This window comes from Ruditapes philippinarum, unplaced genomic scaffold (assembly GCF_026571515.1).
Source record: "Ruditapes philippinarum isolate M1 unplaced genomic scaffold, ASM2657151v2 ctg83_1_1_1_1, whole genome shotgun sequence".
Taxonomy (NCBI): Eukaryota; Metazoa; Mollusca; class Bivalvia; order Venerida; family Veneridae; genus Ruditapes; species Ruditapes philippinarum.
In genome coordinates, this window is record NW_026852900.1 from 368,060 (window position 1) to 389,988 (window position 21,929).

General features: G+C 35.0%; 1 protein-coding gene across 1 annotated transcript; it reads right to left on the bottom strand.

The window, feature by feature from the left end:
* Positions 1 to 1,430: 1,430 nt before the first annotated feature.
* LOC132727777 (mitochondrial-processing peptidase subunit alpha-like) lies at positions 1,431 to 20,956 on the bottom strand. Its single transcript, XM_060713360.1, has 12 exons — positions 20,861 to 20,956; positions 19,356 to 19,503; positions 18,796 to 18,945; positions 14,366 to 14,448; positions 13,691 to 13,793; positions 12,638 to 12,730; positions 10,872 to 11,150; positions 8,849 to 9,060; positions 7,972 to 8,032; positions 6,856 to 6,918; positions 5,895 to 5,976; positions 1,431 to 4,585 (listed from the first exon to the last, which is right to left on the bottom strand). The coding sequence occupies exons 1-12, from the start codon at positions 20,914 to 20,916 to the stop codon at positions 4,419 to 4,421; spliced, it is 1,497 nt and encodes a 498-aa protein (XP_060569343.1). The 5' UTR covers positions 20,917 to 20,956; the 3' UTR covers positions 1,431 to 4,418.
* Positions 20,957 to 21,929: the final 973 nt, after the last annotated feature.

The window sequence follows — 21,929 nt, forward strand, 5'->3', positions numbered from 1 at the left end:
GTGTAGACACAACTGGAGACGCAGTCGACAACCTGCTTCCGGTTTCTGTAAATTATGCGACGAATATATGTGCGGAGATTGTATCTACAATCATCGTGGACGACTCACACGTTTACATCCGGTAATCGTTTTCCACTGCAACACATGTAAAGCAATGAATATACTAAACCGTAAAGGCTCTGGATACTGTATAAAATGCAAACAATTCTACTGTTCTATCTGTGTTGTCCTACATTGTTCATTAAAGAACCACGATGTTTTAGAAGGCAAAGATATGCTCGATGTGACCGACGTCATGATAGGGAAGTGACCAATAGTCACATTATAATTTCATCATAATCCTTGAACCAGTTAAATCAACATTTGCAACTTTTAAGTAACAAGCCGCTGCCATCACTATAACTCGCATGACCATGTTGTATATCTTGCAACCAGAAATGGCAGTCATTTGTTACAGTGAAAAATATTCCTGTTATTCTCTTTAGCAAGTTTATTTCTGACCTTTCTTCACATTAAGTATTATAATTTAAATCAAAGAAATCAGAGATATAAAGTATATATTTTTTTAGTTTAAATAAGTAAAAATTGTGCTTATTTTTGTGATGACAAAATTTTCCTTGAGGTGGCAGTGTTTTCTGAGATTTAACAGCAGGATGTACATTTCACTGGCAGCCACTGTTCTATGATAAAGAATTGGCAACTGTTCAGAGGTAAAGTATTGGCAACTGTTCAGAGGTAAAGTATTTGCAACTGTTCAGAGATTAATAATTGGCAACTGTTCAGAGATAAAAAATTGGCAACTGTGCAGAGATAAAAAATTGGCAACTGTTCAGAGATAAAAAAATGGCAACTGTGCAGAGATAAAAAAAAATTGGCAACTGTTCAGAGATTAATAATTGGCAACTGTTCAGAGATAAAGAATCGGCAACTGTTCAGAGATAAAAAAATTGGCAACTGTGCAGATAAAAAAAAATTGGCAACTGTGTAGAGATAAAAAATTGGCAACTGCTCAGAGATAAAAAACTTGGCAACTGTTCAGAGATAAATAATTGGCAACTGTTCAGAGATAAAGCATTGGCAACTGTTCAGAGATAAAGAATTGGCAACTGTTCAGAGATAAATAATTGGCAACTGTTCAGAGATTAATAATTGGCAACTATTCAGAGATAAAAAATTGGCAACTGCTCAGAGATAAAAACTTGGCAACTGTTCAGAGATAAATAATTGGCAACTGTTAAGAGATAAATAATTGGCAACTGTTCAGAGATAAAGAATTGGCAACTGTTCAGAGATAAAGAATTGGCAACTGTTCAGAGATAAAAAATTGGCAACTATTCAGAGATAGAGAATTGGCATTTGTTCAGAGATAAAAAATTGGCAACTATTCAGAGATAAAGAATTGGCAACTGTTCAGAGATAAAAAATTGGCATAGATTTTCATGTGTTTTTATTTACTCATCAATAATCAACATTCAGTTGTCATTTGTTAGTTTTGAACACAGGAACTTGAAATTCTATCACTATTAAAGATAATATGCAAAATATACCCCCTATATACTATAAATTTTTTTATAGCATATAGGGGTATATTTGGATATTATGATTAATATTAGTTATTTGATAGAATTTCAAGTTCCTGTGGTTTTGAATAATGATCAATATTTCTTAACAATATGGTATGAAATACAATGTATATAATTATTGTTGTTATAATTTTCAAAATAACAAATAACGGCATAGCATTTTTTGACAAAGTACAATTGACTCACTTTTTGTCATATTTTCTTTTAAAAAAAATTTTTCTTTGCAGTAAAATGTGCTTCAAAATCAATCAATTTGGCCAAAAATTTGGCGGCGGCCTAAAAGTTTCTCAATCTTTCAGCATAAGTTAAAGAAATTTAAATGTTTTTCCAATCTTTGACTACAAAAATAGGCTGTTTTACATCTCTGGCACAAAATGGACTGAATTAAAATTAAAAATTTGACCAAAAAGAAAATAATAAGACTGCTTAAAATACTGACAAAACAAAATGAACTGGTAAAAAGAAACAGTTGTTTAAATTTGAAAAGAAAATATCAGCTTACTTCAAATTTTCATTTTGATCTATAGACAGGTAAAAACTTGTCAGCTGGTCAATTCCACAAGCCTCAAAATGCTGCTTATTTTATTTCTCATAAATTTTTTTTCATATTTTTGGTATCCTAGAGTTTCCAAAAATGTACTCATTGGCCATATACCTGAATCATTTCTGAGGCTTAATGTGCCTTTAAAGGAATGAGTGTAATTTAATGTATATATGATGAAGTTGGTGTCAGATAACTGCACCAATGTCTCAGAGTTCAACACAACTACAGCCAAAATCTACACACACATATAATTTAAGCCGCTTCACAACAAAACCAACAAAGTGCGTTTGCGACCAGCATGGATCCAGACCAGCCTACCCATTCAGGATCCATGCTGTTCGCTTGCAAACCCTATAAGAAGTAGAGAAACTGATAGCTAACAGCATGGATCCTGATCAGACTGAGCGGATGTGCAGGCTGGTCTTGATCCAAGCTGGTCGCAAACCCATAATATTGGTTTTGTCATGGCGCGGCTCAATATATTATAGCTTGTTGACTCCACGGCAAAAACTTAAAGCTTTCAAGGCACACTTACCCTCGAAATTAGTATAGTAAAACTGGAATTCTAAAAAACCTTAATACTTTGAAAATCGGATGATTTAAACTCCAAATCCATTGATAAATAAATCACTATATATAACCTCTGAAAACTGGACTTTTGGCAAAACATGGCCAGGGTTTCATCTTCTACATTTTTACAGTTCATTTTTGTTTTCCTTTACAAAGAGCAAACATGTAATTTTTTACTACTTCAAATTGAATTAAGTTTGTTTGTTTGATTGGGTTTTACGTCACACCAACACAGTATTGATCACATGGCGACGTTCCAGCTTTACTTGTGGAGGAAGACCTCAGGTGCCCTTCCGTGCATTTTTTCAGGCACAAGCAAGCATCTGAGGAGAACCACCAACGTTCTGTAAGCTAGCTGGATAGCTTTCTCACATGAAAGAATCCAAAGTCCATGTCGGGATTCGAACCCACAGCGGTGAGGGGCAAGTGGTTTGAAGTCAACGACCTTAACCACTCGGCCACGGATGCCCCTAAATTGGATTAAGTGCATGTGTGTTGATAACCACCTGATGAAAGGGAAATAATCATTGAAGTAAACAAAGTACTTCCATACATAATACTACACCACTACAACTGTATTTCATTTCAAAACAACCGCCTCCGTGGTCAAGAGGTTAGTGTCGATGACTTCTAATCCAGTTACCTCTCTGGCGTGGGTTTGATCCCCTGGAGATTCTTTGGTAGTTTAGCGTGGAGGAAGGTAGTCTAGTACTGGTTAACTCTCTAGGAACGATGGTTAGGAAACTACTCGCCTATATGACTGAAGTACTGTTGGGGAAAAGGCGTAAAATTAAACAATCATTTCAAAACCATGAGAGATAAGTTATATGACCAAGGAGTAGCCTTCTGCAAACAGGTCACCTGACACTACAAGTACCAAGTTTTTGAGAAATATACAAGTAATATCATTATTATCAGGGCTTAATGAGCCTTTAACAAATATGGTCTATAATTAACAACAAACATAATTATGTAAACTGAAATTATCATTGTGATTTATACACACAATATTATAGGTAAAATATTCTTAACTTACAAATGTACATCTAACAGTACTTTCTGGTATGTCTGACTCACTTCACATGGTTAATACAGGTTAATACAATCATGAAACAATATACAGAAACTTTACTCTCTACAACAATCTGTAAAACTAAATAAATATTTACAACAAAAATAATCACTCTGTACACTGTTCTGCCAAAGTCTGATGTTTTACTTCAAGTATAATAATAAGACAGGTTTTGTTTTGTTTCCGTCTTTAAAACTCTGCATTTATTTTAGAAACACAAAACTAAAAGTAATGTGGGTGGGGTACACTTTTTTTCCACATTGACACAACATCTATTTTCATTTCAACATAAATAATAGCTGGTTGATGCCTTCCACTGAATTTCTTAACATTATAATTACTCAGACAATCTAGGTCTCGAGAACTATCCTGTTCATTTTGAAATACTGTGTAACCTCTTCAGAAAGGGCCCTTCGTTGAGCAATCACCTCTTCACAACAACTGTGTCATTTTCTACCAGTATCAAAAATTCACAATAAATCTAATTTTCACTTCACTGAAGCAACACCTTTTCTGAACAACCAGAATTTTATCTCTCCTAAAAGAATACTGCTGTGAAGGAGATATACGGTATTTTGCACTCACTTTACATTAATTTCTCAATTATACATTTTTGTAATTTTAGTTATACATGTATATCTGCATCATTTCATCTTCCAAACAGTGAGAATAGCTTGGGTTTACTCTTATTAAGTATCAAGTTTTGTATAGTGTCCAGGTCAGGTAATTTCTGTAGTGTTCCATACCCGGCTACAGCCGGCTTTGTTCTTAACATTTTCTGTGCCACGCGGCTTATATCTTCCGCTGTCACTTTTTCTGGAATATAAAACATTATTAATGAGCCGCGTCACGACAAAACCAACATAGTGCGTTTGCGGCCAGCATGGATCCAGCCTGCATATCAGCGCAGTTTGATCAGGATCCATGCTGTTCGCTATCAGTTTCTCAACTTGTAATTGGGTTTGTAAGCGAACAGCATAATCCTGATCAGACTGCGCGGATGCGCAGGCTGGTCTGGATCCATGCTGGTCGCAAACCCATTATGTTGGTTTTGTCGTGTCCCGGCTCATTTGTAGTAACAAATAAATCTGATGTGTTAATAATGTGATGATTTTTTTTTTCACAGGAAGGGGAAACTGCACTACCATGAGTAACGTGCATTAATGGGGGGGCGGGAGCAATGAACCCTGAAATGTTTGCCAAAAGAGGATTAAAACTTTACAATTCATGGTTTAATGTTGAATTCTGCTTTAGAGGTAGTGGACTGAGTTTGCACTGGACAGTATTGTCAATTAAAATGCTCAATCAAACCGAGCCTTCAAAACATTTTCAATTTTGCCGTTTTGGACTTTCTTTAGGGACTCTCAATTTCTCCATTTGACATCAAATGAATTTTAGAAATCTCCTGAGGAGAAGTAGCCTATAAACAGCCCCTGCTAAAGAAGGATAAAAGAGCCGTCCATTTAGCTCAATAGGTAGAGCCTTGGACTACGAATTGGGCAACCAGGGTTCGATTCCCAAATGGCATAGGTCACTTTCATTGTGATTGATCATGAAATATTTTCTATGATCATTCACACTGTACCTCAGCTCTGGCATTCATAGAAGTATTCAGTTCCTAGCTAAAGTAAAAGCAACTAGTACTGGTAAACTGCTTGACAGCCTGCCCAGGACTGATGTGGTGGCTGAACTTAGCTGTGGTAAATGCAATGCGGCTTACTGCAATGATCCAGAGTGAAAACTACCAACACAACCACCACCAAGAAGGATAAAATTGGACATTTTTGAAAGTGGCCATCATTACAAGGTTAAGTTCGGCTGTACTGTTGAAGGAAGATGTCAGGGTGACTACTTCATACATTGTAATAGTAAGTACAAAAGTAGAACCATTCACCTTCCATACACTAGCTGGGATAACTTCCAAACATGAAAGAATATGAAGTCCCTGATGGGTTTATACAGTGGAACAGATGAGAAGTGATTTAAACACACAAAACCTTAACCTCTGACTGTGACCATCAAACTGAACATTTAGTTACTACAAAATCTAATGATAAAGAAAAATACCTATAAGGTCAAGATAGTAATTCTGGCTGGTTTCTATAAACGGATGGAGAGCACCTGCCTGCCCTACAGTCCTCAAACACAACAGGAAACTTGTGTCCAAGTTCATCAACAGCATAGACTAGAAGCTGTTCTTTATAGCTCTGTTTAATTCAACCTAACAAATTAAAATTTGAGCCATGTGCACGACAAATCAACAATAATGGGTTTGCGACCAGCACGGATCCAGACCAGCCTGTGCACTTCAGCGCAGTCTGATCAGGGTCCATGCTGTTCGCTTACCGAACCCTATTAACAAGTTGAGAAACTGATAGCGAACAGCATGGATCCTGATCAGACTGCGCGGATGCGCAAGCTGGTCTGGATCCATGCTGGTCGCAAACACACTATGATGGTTTTGTCATGACGTGGCTCATTAATTGCAAATCATAGTTACATATATCTTATCAAAAACAACCGACAACCTACTTTCTGTATGGTACTAGAATAGCTTCCATGCATGACAGAATCAAAGCCCCGTTCCAGATGCAAATCAACAGCGGAGAAAAGCTTGGTGCTCACTGTTTGCAACCTTAATCAGCCACAGAGATCCAGTACCACTGTTGCTCCTTTAGAAAATTTTGCTACTTGATGTTCTTTTGTTGCTCGTGAACAAATTTTCATTCAAATTATGTTGATGAGGGCTTTATCTTTAATTCTTTTCTTTGCCTTTTTTGCTTTTAAGTGCAATGCTCCAAAGTTCTTAGATTTTATTGAAGGCAATTTACCTAATAGTCTATACCTATATTTCCCTGAATGATTTTGACAGAAATTTTCATCTAATGCTAATCTTTTAAAATTCTCTATGGGCACCGTCCATTTATTGCCATGATTTCAATAGTCTTGAGGGCAACTTTTACTTCTTATTTCTATGTTTTCAATACTCTGGAGGGCAGTTTTCATTCAATGCAATTGATCTTTAGGGCATTTTTCCCAGTTTAGAGTTTATTAGCATCTTAAAAAAATTTCCTCGAACAACATACCTGTGGTGTCTGCCCGGCTGTATTGACTAATTCTTTAGTTATAACCTCAGTCAGTTTGTCGAGCTGTGAAATATATAAACATATAAGTACTTTTGAAGAACAAATAATCAGCATGAAAACAATCAACAATGGAAAAATAATCAGTGGCATAAAAATAATTCATACTTCCTGTAATCTAGTGTTGCGACAATTTAGAACTAGGAATATTTATAGCTATCACTAAAGGTGATTGATATTCCCACCAACAACCTTGACTTTTTGAAAAATAAGTGGTCTCAAGCAAAATTTGAACACAACCTATAATTTATTATGTTTCATCTGTGTATCAATACAATTAATTACATATCTTCCAAATAAACAAAACATTTTTCTATTTCAGTAACAGTGACCTTGCTCTGGACAAAAGGGGCTCTGAACAAAAGGGGGTCCAAAAGCAATACTAACAAGTAACCTACTGTTTAATACCATGTTCCGTCATTCTGTCATCATCAGTTTCTGTTCATTATCTTAGTAACGGTTGCACATATTCAACTCAAATTTGACATAATAATTATGTATATATCATGAGAAAATACAGGTCATGGTTCTCGATGATTTTTGGCACGATGATGTTTGGCAGAGTTATGCCCCTTTCACTTTGAAAATAATATAAAATTTTCATTTTCTGTTCATTATCTACCCAACAGTATTACACACTCAACTCAAATTTGACATATGGATATGTCAAAGGAATGCGTAGGTCAAGTTCGAATTTGGTCATGGTTCGATGATTTTTGGCAGAGTTATGCCCCTTTCACTTTGAAAATAATATAAAAATTTCAGTTTCCGTTCATTTATCTCCCCAACGGTATTACACATTCAACCTTCATTTATTTAAAAGACAAGAGCAACATCAAACTAACCAGCAATTTTCAATTTTTCTACAAGTGACCAATTACCTATAACTGAGGTGAGACCATAAAAATCAATTTGTAACCTCTCCCATGTATCAAATCAGCAGCCCCTGGGATACAATTCAGATGCTTTCCTATTGAGCCCAAGGGGACAAGCCTGAAATATTATTATGTACAAGAAAAATCTTACCTTGCTTGGATGAAGAAGCTAGCCGTGTATCACAAACATCCCCGTGTCCGGCAAAAGCGTGATTTGTAGCCTGCGCATTTCTATCCAATGATGCCTTTAACAACAAATAATACAAGTGTATTTTACTAGGTTGATTACCTTTAATAAACAAATAATACAATGTATTTTACTAGGCTGAAGTACCTTTAAATAAACAAATAGAGGTGTAACTTTTAAAACTAATAGACATGATAATACATATGTATATTAAAGTTTCTCTACTAAACCCACAGGGATAACATTAATCATATAATTTTATATAATAAAACTAAATCTAACTTTGGCCATATATATTTGAAACCATTCACAATCAAACCAGTTGTTCGTAAATTTGAGACTTGATCTAAAAGTCCATCAAATATTGAATGCATGGTATCTTAAGATAGTGAGAAGTGGTGATAACAAAGCTTTTAGTCATAAACTGAAAGAAGCAAGATCTTTTTTTTCTTAGATAATGGATTAACTATTTTTACTGTTTGTTTCACAGTGCATCAAGACAATTTAGGTCATAAGGCGCCGAAATAGGAAAGATAAATTTGGGCTTATCTCTGGTGTTACAATCTCTCTAGTATTACAATCTTCAAGCAACAACAGGGGATGGAAGCACCTCACCTGCTGGAGAATGGTTCATACAGACTTCTTATACATAAATTCAGGGCCTTTTTAGGTTTTAAATGATTTCTGAGTAACTGGTGGGGAAAAAACATGACCTTTAGACTCAATGTCCAAGAATGAAGATCACATGTCTCAGAGAAATTACACCTTGCCCAAGGATAGAACAAGCGACGTCAAAAGTACTAATTACATGTTGTCCTTAATGAGCTAAGCAGTACTAGTTTATTATCTAATGCATTGTGATAGCTACACTTACTTATTCAACACATTCAGGTAAAGTCTAGTGTACATGCCTTTCCCAGGTCCGCCCGCAGAAAATGACCCCCCGCCTCCTAGTAAATTCATTAGTACACAAAATGTTACAAAATCATCGTCCCTGTGTGAGCAACTCTCTAGTCCAATAACTAAATGCGCAAGCTCTGGCATTGGATTTGGTCCGAGACTAACATCTGATAAATCTTGTTCTTCCTGCCAGATAAAAGGAAAAAATAGAAATTATTTGTTTTTCTATTATAGCTTCCATGCGAAAGTGAGGCTAAAAAGAAAACACAATGATTACTTTCCTTCTTAAACTTTTAACTTGTTACTGTAGTTTTTTGTTTGTTTGTTTCATTTTACACCTTTTCCCAACAGTATATCAGTCATATAGGCGGGTAGTTTCATAACCATCGTTCCTGGAGAGTTACACCAGTACTAGACAACCTTCCTCTGAGCTAAACTACCAAAGCATCTCCCCGGGATCGAACCCACGCCAAGAGATAACTGGATTAGAAGTCATCTACTCTAACCCCTCTACCACGGAGGCGGTTTGCAGTATAATAAACTGCGGTGCAATTAACAATAATTTTATGATAATGAGGTTAATATCAAAGTCTATTGACCACTCTCAAGTGTATTAATTTTGAATATCACATTAGCCAGGTAAGAACACTGTCTGAATCTACAAATAACTCATGTTCATTTTATGTCATGTCGATTCTGATTGGTCGTCTAAGTATCCTCAATCCTGTAAAGTCATTAACAATTGATTTCTCATAATAGACTGTCAAATTTAGTAACGCTCTTTAAGAGGTAGTTTGTTTTAATCAATATCAACAGATTAATGTTACTTTCTATTGACTGTTAATAGCAACACAGGTAAATTGTTAGTAATATTATAACAATAAAAGAAAAAGTGCACCTTTCTTCTAACCTCATAACCTCCCATTCTGCCCAAAAATTTGAGTGGACTTCAGCTTTTGACTCGTTCGTAAAATGTTTGCGGGATATCAGATTTGTTTTTACTTTAATGATTTCTTAAAGCAAATTACATAGATAACAAAAACCTGTGTTTGGTAAACAACTATGCCCTAGACCTGATTCTTGTTAGTTACAAATTTAACAAAATGGTGGGCTTTTCAACTCGAACTGAGTAAATAGAAAAGTATATGATTGTTTGATTTTCTAGTTTTAATGCTGATTTGAACTCATTTTTGGTCACCATCAGTCATACTGTGACATCAATGCACAACTAAACAACTAACCATTAACTGGAAAGTGACCAGCTACTTATAAATCCTAACTGATTTCTGAATTAGTGGCAAGAGTCAAATGACTATTATGATTAGACACAATGTCTGAGAACAATTGCCAATGCCTTGCCAAAAGATTGAAACAACGACCACTGGATTATAAATCCCTAATGAAGTGAGCTGGCCGACCCCATGAATGGTGCCAATAAAACTAATGAGCCATGTTTAATAAAGTTAAAGACCTATGTTATGTGTAATGAATGTGAAATTATCCATGACTTTATTATAATATACCAAAAGTTAGCAGCCCAAAAGTTAGCAGCTAAAAGTGAAGTGTCTAGTTAAAATGAACAGACATGTAAACTTATTGCATGTACATGTTTGAGGGCTAACTAACTTTATAGTCAAAAAATATTAATAAATTTCATATTACTTTTTGTTTACATGTATATCTATAGATAACCTAAAGCTTTTTGACAGGCTTTATGGCCATTATGTAAATGCTTGTTAATGTTTATAACCAAGGTGGCTAGGTGAAAGTTATAATGCAAACAAAAGCTTAAATAGGCCATATTACATGTTCATGGCAAATTTATAAATTATAAACTTCCTTACTTTGAGAAAATAAAATGTAATTATTTTATAAATTGACAAAGCCATATTTATAGTTTATATAAAACAACACAATTATCCAATGAAAACCATCTTTACAAACAAGAAATATCATAAACATCAGATTACTGGCAGAATAAAAGTTAACAAACTTACAGTTACCAGTCCTCCAGTGTACTGTGCTATAGAACAATCCATGCCTTTGGAAGGGTAAATCAGAGATTTGTTTTCCGTCCAAATCGGTGACTTTGTGACGAAATGTTTCTCCGCCATATTGACGAGGGTGTCATGATCGATGCCAACACCCGCTAACACTACCCTCTTAGGATCATAGTAACTGTTCATATATGTGTACAGTAAACGATTGTCTATCTTACTGAGGTTACCAGCTGGACAGATCTTCGGTAGCCCTAGAGTATTATTTCTGTATCCAGCCTGAAACATATGTTATAAATTAACCCTTTCTCTGTTGATTTATTCATATGGACCTGTCCAAATTCAATTTTTGGAACTTTCCATTTTCAATTTTTGGGGAAAATCAAAATGAAAACTGAAGTCATTCAGCCTGCTGATGTGTAGGCCAGGCTGGATTGATCCAGAACATTTGCCCTCCCAAGAAATTAGCTCCCCCAATCTAAAAATGTATCATTGGACATTTGCACCACACCACTCCCCAAAATGGAAATGTTAACCTTATATGGACATGATTTGCTAATCTTTTGTTTCAATAATAAAGTAACAATAAATGCAATATAATTAAGAAATAAGCATAAGAATATAGCGGTGCATTTTAGGAGAGGGGGACAAATGTCAAAATTATTACCCAGGACCCACTTGTAAAATAAATGTGCTTTTAATTGAATTGAATTATTGCGACTTTAAAGAAAGAGCTGCCACCTAGTAGGGACCATACTTGACTTCTCTTGTTCCTCAAGACAAACACATCATTAAAGGAAAAATACTCCTAGAATACATAATTTTCTTGAACAAAATAAAATTTCAATTTTCATATTCGACAATGACGGTCAAGGTCATTCAAAGGTCACATTTGAATTAATCATGTCAGTTTTGTAATAAATGTTCTTTTGTCCCAATAACAAGTCAAATTCATATAAAAGATAACAAAGTTTATGACAATTTAAACAAAGTTCAATAATTTGACTTCAATGGTTAAGGTCAATTAAATTTCAAGGTCATTTCAGAATAATTTAACATGTCAGTTTTGATATATGTGTTTTTTTTGTCTTAGGATGAATCAAATCTGTAAATAAAGAACAAAGATATGACAATTTATGCAAATAACAATATTTTGACATTGAGTGTCAAGGTCAAATAAAGGTCAATGTTATATTTGAATTTTTCAACATAAAGATTTGTCACAAGTGTTCTTTTGTAAAATTATGAATTGAAAACATAAGTAAATAACAAAGTTATGACACTCAGCTAAATTCAATATTTGAAAATCAAAGTTTTAGCCAATCAGGCAAAAATCAAGTAGATTTCAATAATTTCACCTGGAAGGTCAAGGTCATTGACAAATGAAGGACACGGCAAATGATCAACTTGAAGATCTGGTCTAAATACTGTTATGTCAAACTATAAAGACAATCAAAATATAAATACTAAAGTTTAAGCAAATTATAGCAAAAATCAAGCAAAATTCAAAATTTGACCTTGAAGGTCATGATTATTTAAGAGTCAATGTTGATTCCAATCTGGTGTACTTGAAGGTCTTGCCCAAAGGTTTGTTGTGTCGAATATTAAAGACGATTCAAAAAAGAAATTTGAAAAAATAATGACTAATGTTAAAGTTTTGGGACGGCAACAGCAAAAGAAAGGACATCATGACTGTAGCAATAGATCCTTTATTTCTTCAAAAAAGTCGGGCTGAAAACATCAACCGCCAACAAAATTAAACTTACAGCAAAGATCATCTCTACCATCAGTGCCGTAGGGTCAGGGTTCATACGGAGAGACTCTAGCTCAAATCCAATTGCCTGTCGTGCCATCTCAATCTTAAATACACAATAGCAATGAGATTACATTTCGTATTCTACAGAAAATTATTGAAATTTATATAATAACAAATGACATAATGTCCATCTTTATTTTTGAAGTTTTTTTTTCCCCCCATATACATGCAGTACAGAAAATTTTATCAGATATAAGATAGAATATGGTCTTTCTTTACTTATATGCATATACATGTATATCACTAAGTGATGTTTACTATTTCTAAAACCAAGACAATAATATCATTAGGTCATTCACTTAAAGTAGGGCAACCGTTGGTGTCGAGACATTGGACCCCAACATGAGCGATATAATGAGGCTGTAGTGTACTTGTTCACCTCACAATATTATACTTTAAAATACATTTATAAATTTTTTTATGAAAATTGACATGAATCTGGAGGCGTGCTGCTTTAAACCGTTACTACAATGAGGTGATGATAAATTCACTAAAATCTCTAACATGGCTCATCACCTTTATCCACCTGTAAAAATGTAAACTAACAACATAATGAATACTGTGTCAACAGAAGACAAGGGCTAGTTGTATGAATAGGGCTGGTAAAGAAAAACAAGAGCTGTCAGTAGAACAGCCTGCATGTCTCAGTGCATGAAAGTAAAACCAGAGCCTCGATAATGTAGAAGTTTCTAAGTTTTAAAACAGCCATATTGTGTCAAAATCCAAATAAAAGTTATGATCCAATTGCTTTACTTCATATTATGCACTCAAATAAGTGTATTAATTTTCAACCAATACCCTTAAGTAGTTTTGGAGTTTCCAACTTGCACACAAAAACTTAACCAAAGTGTGACTAGGAACAGACAACTTTGCCCAAGCTAGAGTGAATACAATAGATTTTTCTATTCTTCAAATAGTCCAGATGAAAGTACAAGTAAATATATAAGTTCGGACAAAATTACTTCTAAGGGCTATCTGGTATGGAAAAAAACAATTAACAAACCTCCTCGTCACCGATGACAGGCTGGTAAACTACGTCAGACAGTATATCTAACGCCTCAGGTAGTCCCTCTCTTTCTAATGACATAGCATATATCATTGTATCTCTGAAATTTATAATGAAACATATCTAATATGTACAGTATATGCCATTTTATACCCAATAAAAGTGGACATGAAATAGCGTGTTTATGAATTTTTAAGGGAAAAAAAAAGAATTATTTTACAAGATATACATACACATTTAACTGTTGATACAAATATTGAGTGACCTTAGTACTAAAACATGGTCATCATTTTAATCCACTTATTCTTGTATTTAATTCATCGAATTTGTCCAAAACATAGATTTTTCCCTCACTAATCAGTATTATTCTTTTTACATTTCCTTTAACCAATCATTTTAGCCTTATATGATTACTGTTAGTTTCATAAAGGAATGAAAATAAAATCAAGATCATCTGATCCAGACTGTGATCTTCCCTTTCTGAACACGCAGCCAGAAGCCTGCTGATAAATAAGCCGCGTCATGACAAAACCAACGTAATGAGTTTGTGACCAGCATTGATCCAAACCAGGATGCACAGGCTGGTCTGGATGCACAGGCTGGTCTGGATCCATGCTGGGCGCAAACCCATTATGTTGGTTTTGTCGTGACGCGGCTCAAATAAAATCAAACCTTGAAGACTGACAATCACAAATGCCTCCAACTTTCTCTAACACTTGGTTGATTTTATCTCGATTTTCATAATTTGTTGTTTTCTGAAATAGATAAAATGGGATCTTCCTGACTTTTTTTCTTGTCTGTAAATCATCACTGACTCCCCGAAATTTGATGGCATGGATTTGGCATGCACGAAATTTGAAATAGTCCGTAATTATGAAGTTAGGGAATCTTATATGAAAATGCAAAAATTAAGCTACCAACAGTATAGAGCCTGGCCAAACTGCATGACTTTGATCTGGCACTATACTGGTGACAAAAGTTAATTTGTTACTTTGACCCTTAGGGCCCTTCAACTTTTGTCAACTATATTTTGTTGATTAACAAGTTAACTGCAAAGGCAAGGCAATATAGGGCCGAATATCAATTTTTTTGAGTAACACAAATAATCTTTCAATTACGACAGAGACCCAACCAATAAACTTGTCTAAAAAAAGTTTTATCTTAATAATCAGACATTTTTATCCTTAGTGCATGATTCATTTAACTTTTATAGAGGTAATATATATGCCAAATAAAGAGACATAGTATTTATCCACATAAAAAACAAGAGGGTCATGATGGCCCTGAGGTCGCTCACCTGTATATAGGCCCCCGGAGCGGGGCCAGTTTAAACCCCAGGGCTTTTATTTGAGCAAACCTTGAAGACACCCATTAGAAGTTTTTACTACACACATATAATGAAAAACAATGACCTCCCCCCCCCCTTTGGCAGGGCCAATTTAAACCCAAGGGCTTGGTAGACACCAACAAAAAGATGTTTCCTGCTTAAAATCTAACCTCTAGCTCATTGGGTTTTTTTAAAAGAAAATTTTTTAAGTTTTTACTATACACATATAGTTATAAAAAATGACACCTCTGGGGTGGGGGGGGGGGGGGCCAGTTTTAACCCCAGGGCTTTTATTTGAACAAACTTTGTAGACACCCAATAGAACAAGTTTCATGCTAAATATCTTAGCTCTAGCTCTTTGGGTTCTTTAAAAGAAGATTGTTTAAGTTTTTACTATATGCATATAGGGTAAATCAATGACCCCCCTTGGGCGGGGCCAATTTTGACCCCAGGGCTTTTATTTGAACAAACTTGGTAGGCACTCACTAGAAGATGTTTCATGCTTAATATCTAAACTCTAGCTATTTGGGTTTTTTCAAAGAAGATTTTTTAAGTTTTTGCTATACACATATAAGGAAACACAGAAAAAGCGGGATATAGGTGCAAAACGACCAACACCAGGGTAGATTTAACTGCTTTTAATGATGGTCAACCGGTTTCAGTCTCACTATAGACCTTCTTCAGGACAAATTTACATTGAAAATTAATAGCTAAAGTACACAAAATGATCAGATATGTAAATGACGTATGTTACTATATATAGTAACATGAACGTTCTGGTAATTGGCACTGTGCCAAGTCCTTGGTTAGTTTATTGATGAGACAGTTTTACATTTTTCTGGTGATCTGGATGATATGCTGAGTAATGGGGGTAGAGGTGATCGTCAGTGGGTTTCGTGTATACCGTTGTGTTTAAGTACCCGTTAGAGTCTTTTATGATTGTAACATCCAAAAAGTGAGCCGTTTCTGTGTCGACTTCGTAAGTGAACTTGATTGACTTGTGAAAGCTGTTTATAGCCTCCAGGAAGGAATACAATTCCTGTCGAGGGTGGGCCCATATCATAAAAATATCGTCAATGAACCGCCAACATTCCAATGGTTTATATTTTTGGGTTGCGAGAAATCTTGTTTCTAGGTAGGACATAAATCAATACACTTTTGTTGATATTCAATGTGGTGTTGAGTACGTGTATTTTGTATGTGTAGTTTTTTGAGTACTTTAAATCTCGTGATATTCGATTCTTCTATTTTCCGTGGTTGATCGGATTCGATTTTCCGTTACTTTGGGTTTGAATTAGTCTGTACCGAAAATACCGGAAGTGTTGTCAAGGAGGCTGACGGTGTTACTGCAGATGTCTCTACGTATGTTTCGTCCTCACTGCGGTCGAGATTCATTTGTTGGCAGGATTCCCTATCCAAGGGCTCAGAGATGCCTGTTGCAGTGGATCCACTACTGGATACGGGGTAGTAGGTGGATGACTATAAGTCTACCAACACTGCTCTTGATGACTCTTTGGTAACCCGGTGTGGGCGGATCCCCAACGGAATGCGTGCACCTCCGATGTATTAAAACACTGAAAAAGCGGGATATAGGAGGTGCAAAACGACCAACACCAGGGTAGATTTAAGGAAAATCAATGACCCCCGGGACGGGGCCAATTTTGACCCCAGAGCTTTTATTTGAACAAACTTTGTAGACACCCATTAGAAGATGTTTCATGCTAAATATCTTAGCTCTAGCTCTTTGGGTTCTTTAAAAGAAGATTTTGTAAGTTTTTACTATATGCATATAGGGAAAATCAATGACCCCCTGGGGCGGGGCCAATTTTGATCCCAGGGCTTTTATTTGAACAAACTTTGTAGACACTCACTAGAAGATGTTTCATGCTTAATATCTAAACTCTAGCTATATGGGTTTTTTCAAAGAAGATTTTTTAAGTTTTTGCTATACACATATAAGGAAAATCAATGACCCCCAGGGCGGGGCCAATTTTGACCCCAGGGCTTTTATTTGAACAAACTTGGTAGACACCCATTAGAAGATGTTTCATGCTAAATATCTTAGCTCTAGCTCTATGGGTTCTTTAAAAGAAGATTTTTTAAAGTTTTTACTATATGCATAAGGGAAATCAAAGACCCCCTGGGGCGGGGCCAATTTTGACCCCAGGGCTTTTATTTGAACAAACTTGGTAGACACCCATTAGAAGATGTTTCATGCTAAATATCTTAGCTCTAGCTCTATGGGTTCTTTAAAAGAAGATATTTAAAGTTTTTTCTTTCGGTTGCCATGGCAACCAGAGTTCTGCATGGAATTAAATTCTTTGAACAATTTTTAAAGGTGACCACCAAAGGAACATTCCTGTGAAGTTTGGATGAAATTGGCTTAGTGGTTTATGAGGAGATGTCATTTAAAGTAAAAGTTTACGGACGGACGGACGACGGACGAAAAGCGATCACAAAAGCTTACCCTGTCACTTTGTGACAGGTGAGCTAAAAACAAGATGTGTTTTCCTATAAGGTACATTGTCAACATGAAGAATGAGACTCCTGGTATACTGCAAATTTTGACCGGAGGGTCATGACTAAATGTAACTTTTGAAGAAATCAACAAATTGATTTTACATGCCAGATATCTCTAAGCTCTGGGCATTGTAGTTTCGTACAATATGACTTACATGTGTTTTCCTATAAATCAAGTGACCCAGGGCGAGGCTAATAATTAATATTGTCCCAAGGGGCATAACAATATTCGTTTTGCAGATGTTCACAAGGTAATACTACATGATAAATATCTTAAAGCTGCATGCCTCCAAATGACCAAAATAATTTCAAGAAAATTAAACTTGGAAAAAACATACTAAAACTTTGAGAAAAGTAAACAAATTAAAGATTCAAGTGATAATTTATATCTTATGTGCAATTAATGACTGTATTTTGTAGTATTTATCACTATATTTCTACTGCGTTACTAACGCAGTAGGGGCTATTTATGCATATATTGACCTCTTTTTGGTAATTTACGTTGATTTTAAGTGCCGATTGTAGTATGTCAAGTACTTTCTTTGTTCATTTCACAATATTTTACCTTTAAATACATTTTCAAAATTTTCATGAAAATTAGGATGAATCTGGAGGCGTGCTGCTTTAAACTCTTGGTATTGTAATTTTACAAAATAAGACTGAAATGTGTCTTCTCATATAAGACTATATCAACAAAATGACCCCAGGCAAGGGTAGTTCCTAGCGAAGACTGTTCTAGATTCAATGCTGGACTAGTCTGTTATAGAAATATAGCAGGTTAAGGGTTAAATTCAGTGTACAATAATAACTAAAGTCAACTACCTTAATCGCTCAGCCATTGAGTTCAAATATCAACATTAATCATTTGAAACCGAGTTTTGTTTGTTTTGGGTTTTATGTCACATGGACACAGTATAGGTCATATCGCGACGTTACAGCTTTAGTGGTGGAGGAAGACCTCAGGTGCCCTTCCGTGCATTATTTCAGGCACAAACAGGAACCTGAGTAGAACCACTGACTTTCCGTATAAAGCTAGCTCGATAGCTTCCTCACATGAAAGAATCCAAAGTCCCTGTCGGGATTCGAACCCACAGTGGTGAGGGGCAAGTGATTTGAAGTCAACGACCTTGAAACTTAGTATAATGCATGAATGGTGTAACACAAATATGTTGTCAGTTATCATTATAAAAACACGCTGAGCCAATAAATTGTTAAAGCACAAGATCAAATGCACTTCCTGCATGTAATAACTTACACTAAAAGCCAGTTTCTCCAGGAAATGGTTTATACCACTGGGGTAGTTTACTTCATATCTTGAACCAGAGTCGATCAATACACCAACAGTACAAAACTCCCCAAATTTATTCTCCGACGCCACTCGTAAGCCATTGTCTAGTACCGTCACCTGAAATAGTTGTAAAGAAAATTAACTCTAAGCCAGCCTGATAGTGGCAACTGAATCTGCCCATGTCAGTACTTACTATGAAAATTTTACCTAAAATTGATAAATAATTTGTCCCACATTACAAGATGGACAAGTGTATTTAAAATAGTTAGTGTTAAATAAGTTAAGCAAACAGCACACACAAATTCTTTTATTGTCATTATTTTAATTATATATATTATCAAATTTAATTTAAAACTACAATCAAGTACTCTCACAACCTGACTGAAGTTCAGATCTACTTATTTCTTACATGATTTTAATCAGACTGGTACTCTGACAATAGTTTCTACATTAACTGAAACAAACTTCTATAAAAATACATAAACACTATGTCTTACAACTGTAAGATTACTCAATACTATACAAACCTGGGTCTCATGTTGTGTTTTGTCAGCCACGGCATACCTTGGTGGGGGAAAGTTTGGAGGCCTTGATGATAGAGGCACATTTTTCATAGGTATGTCAGCATTTCCCCCTGCCTCTCTACTACTACAAAGGTATCTTTTACAACATTTCCTTCAAAAAGAAAATGACTTTCATTGATTACATGTATATACAGTCAAACTTGTCAACAAAGGCCACCAAAAGGAAAGTGTAAATGTGAAATGCGGCCTTTGTTCAAATTATACCACAATGTTGGATGAGAATCTTTTAAACTCTCTTCATATGCCTGTTTTCTTTTTGAATATGCCTACTTATACCTTTCAATTTTCCGGTGATTTTAACAAACATTTTTGTGTGTGTGTTAAGTGAATGCATTCTGTTCAATCTATCACATATTAGGTATAAAAAGGTTGATTTTTTAGCAACAGTCAACAGAGTCTATTACCGTTTGTTTGCCACTGTTTTATGTTTCTTGTATCAGAGATGAAACTCCGGCGCATGCAACGACCTACCTACCAATCAATGCAGATATTCAAAGCTTCGGACAAGTAAATATTAATTCATGAAATAATTATTTTTTGTGTTTGATATTTAAAGTGACATAACAGTTATTTTGTCCCGTTTAATTAGAATTATATTTCAACAGATAGACTAATATAATAATGATAGACGGATAATTAATCATGAAAAAAGTGTGTGATACCCAGGTTTCTGTGCGCCGGATTAAATTACATATAGTGGAACCCCTTGTATCGTGCTATTCATTGTATAGATATATTTACAAATCATTCAATTTATTTGCAAAATGAACTAGCTACTGATTGTTTACATTTACAACAGTGTCACGCAAATCTTTCGCATTTGTTTTGTGCCATAACAATGATCAAAAACATGTTTCCAGTACCGTCAGACTTTGTAGATAATAAAAAGACTTATAAATAGTGTGTTCTTATTAAATGTACATTAACTGTCTGTTGAAAGTCCCTAAATTTATGCTGACATTTTAAAACAGACATCCTTAATTCTAATTGACTGAAAAATCTAGCAAACACTAAAAAAGATGGGCCAGGCTTCCCAATCTTTGACTAACTGAGCGATTCTCACAATGCATCGATATAATGGCGTGACCTAATTCTTCAACCTGTTTGACATGTCTGTAAATATCCAAAAGCTAAAAACTATATATTAGTGATGTTTGCCATGTAAATATTATGACAAAAGAATCAAAATAAATGATACAAAATAAAGATTCAGGGAGATTTAAATTTTTTAACTGCAGTTGTGATTTATGGGTAAATAGATCGAAACAACGGGGTTCCAGGCTAAATAACTGTCCTGTTCTAAGTCGACTCCTGTCGCGAAAATAGATGATTAATTGCTCTAACGTCATATCTTTTAACATAGGACAATGAACTATCATCTCTTCAATATCTATAAAGTATATTTTGTATGTACCGCAATAATATCTCAGAAATTAGCTAAAGAATACCTATTTATATTCTTGCAACCTTGGCCGAGGATATTTCTCAGCATGCGAGTCGCCATTACAAAGGTCAGAGACCACTATGCGTTTTCTGAGGCGTCATAGGCTACACTGTACTAAATCAGAATGTGACATTTTCAAGATTGAAAATAAAAATAGTGTCGTTTTACTGATATGAGAATTGTTATCAAGTAATAGAGCCATAAATGTAAGCTATCCAGTTATATTGCCTTCCTAAATCACAGATATATACAAAGTCCTACGCATAAACCCTTCCAGCCTGCTGAATCTCAGTAAGGGCTTATATCAGCTAGTAAATCACTATTAACTGTATGTCTCCCATTAACACGTCCACTGAGTTGAGAGTTTTGTCATTATTAATTGCCCCTCTGTATTCTTATCGAATGGCCCCAACGTTGAAGGATCAAATTTCTGTAGAAGTACACTCTCCAAATTTATCAATGTTTTTTCTCCTTTCTTATGTAAATAGGTCTGTGGCCCAATTGAATTGTGAAACTTAGCAATTATTTGTAAATATACTTTATAACATACAATAATTTTTTTAATTAATAATAAATAAAGTTAAATAGTTAAGTGTCACTGTTACTCATGTTACAGACTGTTCAACCCCCCCCCCCTCTCCCCGCTAAAAAACAAAAACCAAAAATAAAAAAAATTACTGCTTAAAGATGTAACTTTTACTGCAAAGTGCAAGACTCTAAACTTAAAAAAGACCAGGTAAGTGATATTTTTTTATTATTAGCTCGACTTTACTAAGAATATGGTGAGTTCCCCTACTCACCTCGGTTTGCAAGTCGTCGTCAGCGTCCATACTTTATATTAATGTTCATGTGCCTATAACTTTTTTTATTTCTTAAGGTATCAATTTCATATATATATATTCCTTATCATCATCCACATCATTTGATAATTAAGGTGCAAAACTCAATATCCCCTTGAACTTAAAATAATGTTATATTTTACTCTAACATCTTCATTTCGTATTAAAGTATTGACTTTAAACTTCAAACATGTGTTCCTTATCATCAACTACATCATATGTGACAATGATTTT